The 11,235-nt window shown below is 36.0% G+C and overlaps 2 protein-coding genes across 2 annotated transcripts in view; both read right to left on the bottom strand.

The window, feature by feature from the left end:
* LOC120334861 (zinc transporter 7-like) overlaps positions 1 to 11,235 on the bottom strand; it is a 37,765-nt gene that overhangs the window by 18,451 nt on the left and 8,079 nt on the right. The gene's annotated exons all lie outside the window — the stretch shown is intronic.
* On the bottom strand, positions 1,792 to 8,655 carry LOC120334879 (replication protein A 32 kDa subunit-A-like). Its single transcript, XM_039402393.2, has 9 exons — positions 8,467 to 8,655; positions 6,801 to 6,901; positions 6,145 to 6,246; positions 5,442 to 5,542; positions 4,910 to 5,009; positions 4,017 to 4,145; positions 3,058 to 3,147; positions 2,491 to 2,585; positions 1,792 to 2,083 (listed from the first exon to the last, which is right to left on the bottom strand). The coding sequence occupies exons 1-9, from the start codon at positions 8,483 to 8,485 to the stop codon at positions 2,005 to 2,007; spliced, it is 816 nt and encodes a 271-aa protein (XP_039258327.1). The 5' UTR covers positions 8,486 to 8,655; the 3' UTR covers positions 1,792 to 2,004.

Here is an 11,235-nt window from a genome sequence, read left to right as displayed (position 1 = left end):
CCGCGTACAACGGTTGCCGGCGGATTATAACGTTGGCCCAACGTAGTTGTGCTATCTGGGAGGTCTAAAGCGTCTGCTAGAAGATGGTGAGTTTTCATTTTTTCTCGCTTGTTTCTCCACAATATTCTATCACGTGGATGTATTATACGGCGTATTGCAGTCAAGGCTAATGGATGGAGCGTTTGTGCAGTCGTGTATTTCAGACTTCTGCGATGCTGTATCTCGTATCCGGGAAACAATAAAATACGACGACACATGGAGTGCTTCTTTACGCCGCGGGCAAACAACGCAGCGTTTGATTTTGTCTGCAAAGGAATGCTGTGACATTCTGGTGAATCAAATAGGCGATTGTCTGCGCACTGAACACCTTGCCGCGTTCTCTTTGATGAACCCCAAAAATGTTTCAAAATTTGCACGTCAATTTCCCATCCATTTGTTGGCTACTGTCTCCAAATTTTACCCCATGATAAACGTGGGTAAATTGGAAAATGAATTGCGATGTATATACACCAATCAAACTTTTTTGAACATCACATCAACTTGCGCGCTCTATGGGTTCCTCATAGATAACACTCTAGTAACTACCTTTGCGGCGTCTGCAAAATTTCTGGACATCATTTTGACGACGCCTATTTCTTCCGCCGACGCAGAGCGAACATTCAGCACGCTGAAGCGTATTAAAACGTATCTCAGAAACACAATGAAGCAAGATAGATTAAATTCCTTGGCTGTTTTATCCATTCACAGAGACGTTATTTCTGGGATGCATGACTTTAATCAGCGCGTTATTGAGCATTTTGCTTCCAAGAAACCGCGGCGTGTTGCATATATGCTTAAGCAGTAGAAGTCTAGCAGCATATATATCTATGAGTGAGCGACGCATGTCCTTATCTTTGCATTACCTTTCCTTTTTTCAAAGTAACGTTTTAAACCTTATTTTAGGTTTTGTCTGCTTTCCCGAAGTTTCTGTTAATATGTCATTGTATTTATCTGGGTAAATATTGCCTTTCCTTTTGAAAGAGGTTTCAAAATAAACTATGTCTATATTTATTAATCCCTTGACTTGGACCGGTTTTAAAGACACTTTCTTATCGTTAAAAATTGTCGTTTTTGCCGATTGGTTGTTACCGATGGAATGGTTTTTATACTCATAAAATGATGGGAGAACTTACAGCGCTATCCTGTCCCCGTAGATGGGGGTGACTTGGTCCCGCAGTAGCTTGCCCCGGTTATCAAAATGACCACGCGCCGCCACTGCAAAATAACCTCTAATTTCAAGTTAACGTTTCCTCCATGTTATTGTGAGACGTTTTAATTAAGTTTAACACGCTCGCGGATATGGAAAGTACAGACAAAAACCAGTCCTTGCAAGATGGAGTCTGGGTCTGTTTCCATGGTACTGCGGACTTCCATGGTACTGGTTTGCATCTTCGCAATTGCGTCGCAAACGCAATTTCCTACATTCATTTTCAAGCTATATACCGGAACGGTTCTAATAAGAATCAAACTATTAATTCCGAATGGTGTTACCCTAATTGTTCTTCGTTACTCGTCTAAGCGCTGATGAAAAGTAGAGGCTCTATTTTAATTTATTTTGCTACCTCCCAATCACTGGGCCCGCCAGTCCATTCCCGATGGCATCACAACAGTAGTAGGGTCTAGTCATGTTTTTACTAATCACTCTGCAATCGCATAGACATATTTCGCATGAGAAAATATTAATATCTTATGAGCTAACTACCATTATTCATAACAAAAACCAAAAAAACAACCTTTTGTAACACACCCAAACATGGTTGAAATGTTTTAATTCAAGAATTACAAAAAGCAAAAAGTTAGGGAACGATTCATCACTGAAGCAGGGTCTAAAGTCATCTCTATGCCCAATGCTGAACCTCAGGTCTTTCTCATATGAACACAATAGCACAATATTATTATGGCAGTGGAGGGTGACTATTAAGGCAGTCAGTATTCTTGACAAAAGATCTTGATGAATGATCAAAATTATCCAGTTGATTTGAAATGTTCGTCATCTATGGTTGAATATACGTGACCTTCATTGCTGAGAAATTCCAGAGCATTCCTGCACATAAGTGAGATATGAATAACAGACAGAAAAATATGAAACCCACACCAAATGCATAGGCTTTGAAGGGAATGAAATAGAAAAAACTGAATGGTAGGTTCTGGTTTGTCATGTTTCCATTAGAGTTTGGTCCATATTTTTAAACTCATCGGAGTCTAGTAGAAATTATGATTTTCATCAAGACGGACTTTCAGGGTGATAATACGCATTCATGATTACCCTTCCCGGTTCCAGGAGGGATTACTATCTACCTGGAGTCGACCAGGACCAGGATTATAAATTTTAACAGACTCTATGGGCCTTGGTAGCAAAAGTATACTAATTTGAAACTTGGCGATTTATGTAAACAATTTAATAAGTCTGGCACATCAATAGTTGAGTAAAAAAGTGTGAAAAATTTGTACCTGATTTGTGTGATGTTTAGTCCTTTCAAATTTTGTTTTAAATCGTTGACACTGACACCAGTCTCATCCGTACATTCTTTGATCATTTCAAAAACCTGGTAAATTATGAATAATCACAAAGTTGAGTATTAGTGCCAGGTACAGATGACTTCTCTTCTCAGTCTTGTGAATCGTGCAATACTGACAAATCATAGCGAGCTTAGAATGGGGTCACCAGAATATTTTTGATAATTATGTAATATGCCGGTTCCAGCTATTGTTTCCAAGAAAATGTTTTGATATATGAGAAAACCAAATTTACAAGTGAAACACAAAACCTTATGCAGCATTCTTAATTAAACACAGGTTATCTACGCAGAAAGTTTTTGACATCAAAATTTGGTTTTGTTGAAGTCATAATCTCATTCCACTTAGAGTCAGAGACAAAATTTTTGTTAGCCCCCAGAGTCAAAAATGGTTGTCAAGTCCGGTTTCAATTTGCCCAGCCCTCGCAGTCCTAGTCTAAACACCTTGAAAGTACTTTCGTAGTGATGTGACACAAAAAATGTAAATAATATTCAACATTACCTGACTTTGCACTTTGTCAATACCCATATTAGTTATGGAAGATCCAGCTGCTTCATTCGTGAATCCACCTCCCATATTCGCACCACCACCCTGGATAAAACAAATGAAAAATTAGTAAGTTTTGGTTATAATACACTATTATTTTAAACAGCATGAAAATAATTATTATGAATATATACACACAACATAAGTAACCATATATATAGGGCATATCCAAGGAATATTAGTCTGAAAAATTCTAGCCTTAAAAATGAAATGCACTATGTTCTTGAAATAGCTCAAAACAGGTCCAGCCGAAGAGATGACTACACAATGCATCACTTTGAATAAAAGCATAAGATAAATTTCTGTTAGCATACAGCCAGTCATACAGTCCAGCCGAAGAGATGACTACACAATGCATCACTTTAAATAAAAGCATAAATAAATTTCTGTTAGCATACAGAGTGGGTGCTCACGTAAAGCATGACTATACGAGTATTTGCTCACGAATGGAAACCTCAATAATGATAAGCCAGTTGATAAATTAATTTTATATTCAAAGATTGAAATTTTCAAATAAAATCAGACTGCCACTAAAAGAACCATGACACTTATCTTTCGAAATGAAATCAATTACCGTAGGTAACCGATAATATAATGGCACATTTCAAAGTATTGTTTATAGGTGGTGCAGGGGCTGTGAACAGTGAAGTCAAGGAAAATTTACAACAGACTCCAGGTTAGAAAGTATTCAGGTTCCAAAGAGTTGAAAAAATTTGGCTCAAAATCCAGAGTATTCCAAACTCGAGGATTTTGTAAAATATAACTCCAGCTCTAAACTATCAAGAAAAACAAATCTGATAAAAACTTTGCAAGCCATCTTCAATTTATATTGACTGTTGCTTATTATCATATTTCAACTGAAATAAGTAGGATATACAAACATGAGAGTAGAATGATTTAAGTTATAAACTTACGAAATCTCCCCCAGTTTTCTTTCTCTTGCTGATCATCATTCTAAATTTGATACATTCAAGAATGTGGCTCGTCAGTTCATTCATATCTTCTATTGGTTTGATCTTTAACGCTGACAAACTTATTTTATTCTGAAAAAGATGAAATGCTCACACCATTAGCAAATCATTGGGCACTCTCGTATCTTATAATGGTACACCTTTCCATTAATGTATAGCTCTTGAATGCCACTGGAAACTCACAACTCACAAAATTCATATCAGTACCTGATCTAGTTTTACCCTCATGATCTTGCTTTGAGCAATATTGTATAAAAGATTGGTTATCTTCACAAAGATGAGCATTGAATCACGGTGTCAATTGTCAACGATATATTAACAATTTTCTGACAATATCCTCAGACATGCGAACTATTTATTTTTATCTTGGCATCGCATGGAATCAGACTAAGCAAGAATATAAATGTGTAAAAATTTGATTCATTTTTTTTAGAATTTTTTTCTTATGTAGGTGAACGAACACATGTCCCTTCTATTTCACATTAATTTTACAAACTTTTGCTCGCACATATAAAATTCAATTACAGGTCTGGGCTCAGAACTGCTTAATTGTCTTTTCATCATTTATCCGAATTTGATCTTGTTCGCCTTATTTAGGATACTAACATTTTTTTATTTTGAATATTTACATTCCATCAACGTGTTTTTTGTATAAAACAAACTTTCGTCTTACTATCTGTTATTTGTAGCTTATTGTTAGCTAGTTATTTTTTAAATGGGTCGAGAGACTTGACAAATTCTAAAAAAGGGGTGTAGCATAAAAAGCTTGAGAACTGGGATTCGAGTAAATTTAACGTTTAGTTGAAATAATGAATGGTAGGAATCTGGAAATTAACCTGGAAGCTTCTTATCTGAGCATAAACTCTGACGTAAGTTCCTTCACTGTATGTGACTTGTTCCTCTGCCTCACCCTCTTCCCCTCCTTCCACGGCATACCTGGAGTTAAGAGAAGCATGGGTTATCAAGGAGTGGCATCAACCAGACTTTTAAAAAAATACAGGCAGGGTGGCAGGACACAACATGCAATATTGGTGCGACTGGCAAAAAATTAGACTTGACTATATTGGCAATGGCATCAATAGTTATACATTTTGTTTCAAATCTCATCCCATGCCAATAAATTGGGTAGCCAATGCCAAATAGAAAAGATTATGTTTCTTCCAACAAATAGTAGCCGCTTATACAAAAGTGGCTTCTTGTAACGGGACTTGTTCAGGGCGAATGGTGTAAATACATGCAGACCAATAAGTCCAATCAAAGACGAAGAGCATCGTCACAGGGCTAGGGGTGAAGGCCTCCCGACAAGTCGACTATACAGCATGATGAAGCTTATTTCAATTCGCAAATGTAAGATCTTTGAATTCTCACCAGTGTTTTAAGCTGACAGGAGCTGCAGTTGTGTCATCAATGGTATAAGTAACACTCGTTTGACTTTTATCTGCGTGTGTGATTGTTCCGAGAATAGTAACCTAGATGTAAATCAATATTTATCTCAGATAGGTGAAAAATGCTGAGAGTGCACAGAATCCAAAATGACAATTATTTAGTTTGTTTATCATATTCATTAATGCACAACGAAAAATATTACAAGACCAAATACAACATAAGCATGCTTGAAAAGACAAGTTATACTCAGAAATGTGGAGTAAATTACAACATTACAGCAAAAGATGGAATGGCATAATTGAATATTTTCTATCTTGAATGAATTTTAATCAAGTATTTCGAAGTCAGCAGTAATGTAACCTAAGGTAATGTAATTTGTCAGAAGTTTACAAAAATATATTTGGAACTGGAAGTCCACGGAAAGTAATTTCTATTCTAGAGCAGTGGCTCTCAAACTTTTTAAACCGTGCCACCTTTTTGAAATTTGTCAAGTCTTGCGCCCCCCCCCCCTCCCCCTACCAACAATAAATAGCTAACAATAAACTACATATACATATTACTTTTACTGTCTATGCTGCCCTTGTGGGGCGCGCCCCACTGTTTGCAAAACACTGTTCTAGGAGACTAGTATTTGAGTACAGATTTCTCTATATTATTCTTGTTTTTCAAGTTCACTAATACATACCTGGCCAACTTCCAAATCTTCCAGGAAGAATCCGTTCCCATCATGTGTGAGAGAAGCTATATCTGATGTTGATAATGGAACTATATTTTGTGAACGAAATTTCTGAAATAAAGTTGATAATAATATGAAGCGAAGGCAATAAGAAAAAGGTTTCTTGATGGTACACTAAATTGATTTTTTGGAATGATCTTTGAGAATAAACTATTGAAGAAAAAAATCATTTCAGAAAGTCATAATCTAGAATAATAAATCCTTTGCAATCCAGGGATGATTATCTGTTTGCCAAACAATCTTTAGCAATTCTTCAGAATGTAGAAAAATCAATTTATCAAATCCAGTCAATTTTTAAAATGATTCTCGAGAAAAAAGATGAATGTTGAAAAATAAAATTTCAGTTTAAAAACCAGGATTCAGATTAATAATAACTTCTGTTAATTCTCAACAGTTACTTGAAAATATCAAAATATCATGTGGATATTTTAAAATGATCTAGAATAAATATTGGTTCCAAAACATTTTACAAAATCAGCACTCTAAATAATAATTTATTCGCAATCACAAAATGTTCATCCATTTCAGCACGTTTGCAAGAAAATCATTAACAAATCTTGACAACACAACTTCAAAATCAAAACATTTGTCATGATTGCTCTTACCTTGGTTTTATCTCCTCCAGCTGATGGTGATGAGAATCCACCTTGCTGAAATCCTCCTCCTCCCATTCCATCACCGTATCCCCCTCCACCTCCGCCGAATCCTGAAAACATAAAATTTGAGGAAATTAAATTATGACATATTTATCCTGCTTTGCTAATTTTAGATGGTAACCTTATTAATAATGGCAACATCATTACCACCCAATCACTTATCAAAAATTTAAATTTTCATTCTATGTATATTAAGTTGTATGGGTTTCTTGTTTGACAGTTTGAAGAACAAGTAAATTACAGCATTATCTCTCTGTGCAGCTGTGCACCAGTCTGTATTCCATAGATTTTTTTTCACTAGAAATGGAGCATGCAATTAGAAATTCTCAAATCAGATTTCCTGGCGTGCGGTTAGAGATCGCTGCATGCAAAACGACTGAGCCCGCGTGCAACTGATTATTACTTAAGATACTCTTCTTAAAATTCGTGTAAAATTATTGGATTAAAAATACGTTGAATCAGTCACAAAACAGTTAACCATTACGGTATCAAATATGTATTTTGAGAATGTTTTTGCAATTTGGTGGTTAAACACTCATTTAAATTTTAATAACGGTTATTTCGTCTGCTTACATGCATTTTTGCGAAGCACTAGCGTACTCGGGCGTGCACCTGACATGAAATCCAGTCCGCTGGTCTGGGATTGGCCAACAAGTCCACTGCCTGACTGTGTAGTCTAGGGTGGCTTACCCACTTTGCGGCCACGACCTATTTGCGACCGTCAACTTCATCGATTAAATTAATGCCGAAAAAATTAACAAACCGCGACGATATTTTTCACGCGTTATCGTCCACTTATTCTTCGTAGCTCTGCGAAATTACACTAAAATGCAGCCACAAACAAAAAAGTTTCGACCGAAAACACAACCGAGGAAAAAAAAACGGACCATTTTTCCATGTCGCCAACTACCCATTGTCCCTTTAAAAAAGCTTAAAAATTCATACAAATATAAGAGATAAAAAGATGAAACTTGGCAGGTAGAGTTGTGTTTCTTTCAACCATCTTTAAAGTTTAGCGTTTCTACATTTAAAGGAGGGGGAATAGGGGGTGCGCATTTCCAATACGTCGATAATCCTAGCCAATGTCGATCGATTTGCGACCACCGTGTTTTTGTCTGTTTGATTGCTGTGATGTGGTGCTTTGTTTATAATTTGAAGAGTTTTGTTCGAAATAACCGTGTTCTTAAAATATATGACGGTCAGAAATGCAATTAGGAGCCCATTTTTTCACGCATGGCTGCGTATGCCCTAGTCTCGGCGCAGCAGAAACGATGTTCAAGGCTTGAAATCCGTGTTCGCACACTGGTCGTTCGGTCGCAAATAAGTCTTCAGAGTGTTGTACTTTGGTGGTTTGTATAGCTTTAACCCCTGGTCGTAGAAAGTTTAGCGTGTAGAGGAAATGCCAATGCACCTACGGTGAAACAAATTAAAGGGGTTAGAAATAATGGTTTTTGTTTTGTAGCGGTTTGAATGAAATCGTCCGCAGACTGGCTACACCACCCTACTACCAGTAAAAATATAGGCTCAGAAATATTAGCCTATGTCAGTATGTTTTCAAATTTTCTTGTCAAAACTCCAAAATCTGAAAATTAGAGAACAAAACGAGGATGCTTACCACCACCCCCTCCAAACATTTCTCTATTTGGTCTTCACTGTCGGGTTGAGCGAACAAGCATGAACAGCTGAACGAACCAAGCAATATACGGTAATCCGGTTATCCAACGGTTTGCTCCTAAAGGTCAGAAACGTTACGGTACGTTACCCCAATTCGTGAATCATCAGACCAACACTTCTCTTTCTAATATTCCCTCCAGGTTTTCGCGGGCTCGCACTCTAGCTCCCTCCCGTGTGAAATATAGTTGGACTTCCCATGTTGGACAAATATCTTTCCAAGATGAATTGACTTAATAGTATATATACTCCATAATATATGACAATGAAGTTAACGTCAAATGCTAAATAAAGTGATGGGTACGGTATTTTCTATCGGTAGATAAAATGGTACGAATAGTTTGCGGTTGTAGGCAGTGGTGGGATTCTGCCGGTTCGCACCGATTCTATTGAACCGTCTCACGAAATTTTATGAGATCAGCGAACCGGTTAGCAACACTGGTTACTGTCAATGCAGAGCCAATGACTCTGGTCAATGTTCTGTTTGTAACAGAACCGGCTGAAAAATATGACTTTTGTGAAGAAACCGGCTGACAAAAAATTTGAATCTCACCACTGGTCGTAGGGTAATGACGACTATGGGGACGTTCTAACATTTTTGGCATTTTAAATATCATTTCCAGGAGTTTTTATGTGGCATTAAATTATTCTAAATAACACGAACGTTGTGTCAAGCGTTAAAAACATGCTGGTCATGAGCTCTTAGACCTCAGGGTACCCTGCTCACTGGTAGATTCCGCACTAGGTCTCGTTTATAACTTGTAAGATCATGTTCTAAAATATAACCAATTTAAAATTTTATATCAGTCAGAAACGGGTAAATTACGGCCCACTTGTGTCTGCTGAAATTACGACTATAATTTTTATGAAAATAAATTTCCGTTGAAATAACGTCATAATGACCCCGATTGTTACATTGTGCTTTATATTACTATGCAAATGTTTGCCTGACTGTTGGATTAACTGTTGTAAATAAAGAGTTTTTTAATCATGGTTTTTCATATTGAGTTCCGAGCCTCCGGCCAAGTCTATTATCTGTAACTGGCCCACTCAGCAAAGTAATTACCCACCCTTGAATAACTACTACAGTTTTTGTTTAATTTTTCATTCAGGTTCATAATTCTCGACCAAAATACATATCGTTCAAAAAATTAAATACGGCCGAATACATGAAGTTATCCTAATTTGAAAAATTCCACCCCTTTAACTTCATTTTGTGAAATGGTAATAAACTATCGATATATAGCTATAGGCTACTAATTTATCCAGGCAACAGCCAATCTGATAATTAATATATTTTTACTATTTCAGAGCTGTTTTTATCGTAGGTCAGTTTATTTTAAAAAAATAGATTTCAAATAAAAATGAGAAAAAATTTACTATTCAATCTACTTAGGTGATTAGCGTACGTATCTTGCGTGTAATTACAATTTCGTATTCATTCCAAGCTATTTAAAAATTTTACAGGGTCGTGGAAGGTCCATTACAACATCTAGATTCTCTACGACGTTGGTGTCATATAGCCTATGTGCCTCACAATGCTTTATTTACCATGGAAGGTAAAATTTTTATTCACTCAAATTGAAACAAAAACTTAAGCTAATAATAAAAGGAAAACACTTGGTCTAACGTCATTCCAATACTTGTATGGGAGTGCATTTTTAGTATGAATTGCATAGAAACACAAACAATAAATTCGAAATTTTGCTATTCTATTGCATGTACATAGAAGCCTATTGACGCACTAGTATGAATGTTAGAAAATTCCAGAAAAGTGTACAACAACCCTTTCAATGATATGTTTAAAAACAAAATTGAAAATTTGTCTGCAATAGTTAGGACTTGGTTTTAAAATAAGCAGATACGTACGTGTTTATAGCAAAATATAGGTTATTTCCGGTAGTGGGATTCAATTTTTTTTGTTAGGCGGTTCCATCACAAAAGTCATATTTTTCAACGGGTTCTGTTACAAAAAGTCATGGACAGTAGCCAGTAATGCTGACCGGTTCGCTGATCTCATACAGTTGGGACGGTTCTATAGAACGAGTGCGAACCGGCTGAATCCCACCACTGGTTATTTCCATTTTCAACTAACGGGAATGCTTGGTTTTAATTTTTTTTTCACACTACGTCATCAAACAACAAACGTCTTGTTAAACCTACCCAGTAAAATGTGAGAATGAATATACGACGAGAATGAATGAAATTTTGTAAAAAAAAAAAAATATATAAGATGTCAAACACACATCATAAACTGAATATTACAGACATATAGCATGTGGTTGAAATCAGGCTTTTTACGATTGAACTTGTAGATTTTTAGCATTATATAATCATGCACTCACGAAATATATATATATACAGAAGGTTTTGAAGCAACAGTATTGAATATTCTATTATTATATATACTTTATGAACATTTCATAATCCTAGATTGAAGTTTAAAGCAAGGATAACGTCGGATTTTCAATATAGAACCTAGACTTCAGGATTGTTTGAAAAAGCTATCCAAACGAAAGAAGCCCTACATGGGAACGACAGTCTATGCTATTTTGTTATACTTTCGTGAAAGAAAAAATATGAAAGTATCACAATAATACTGAACCCAATGAATTTCAATATAAGCTATTATCCGTATTCACAAGACTGAGTTGAACTTATTCAAAAATAAATTTGCAATATATATATTTGATTTTTTAATAACGCATTGAAA

Source organism: Styela clava, chromosome 1 (assembly GCF_964204865.1).
Source record: "Styela clava chromosome 1, kaStyClav1.hap1.2, whole genome shotgun sequence".
In the NCBI taxonomy this organism is placed as follows: domain Eukaryota; kingdom Metazoa; phylum Chordata; class Ascidiacea; order Stolidobranchia; family Styelidae; genus Styela; species Styela clava.
This window is presented reverse-complemented; position numbering and strand designations above follow the sequence as displayed.

Excerpts from the sequence above, each read along its gene's own strand:
- LOC120334879 (XM_039402393.2), bottom strand. Across the intron at positions 6,247-6,800 it reads CTGGAGGAGATAAAACCAAG|AAATTTCGTTCACAAAATAT; the intron begins GTAAGAGCAATC and ends ACTTTATTTCAG. Across the intron at positions 5,010-5,441 it reads CCTGTCAGCTTAAAACACTG|GTATGCCGTGGAAGGAGGGG; the intron begins GTGAGAATTCAA and ends TCTTAACTCCAG.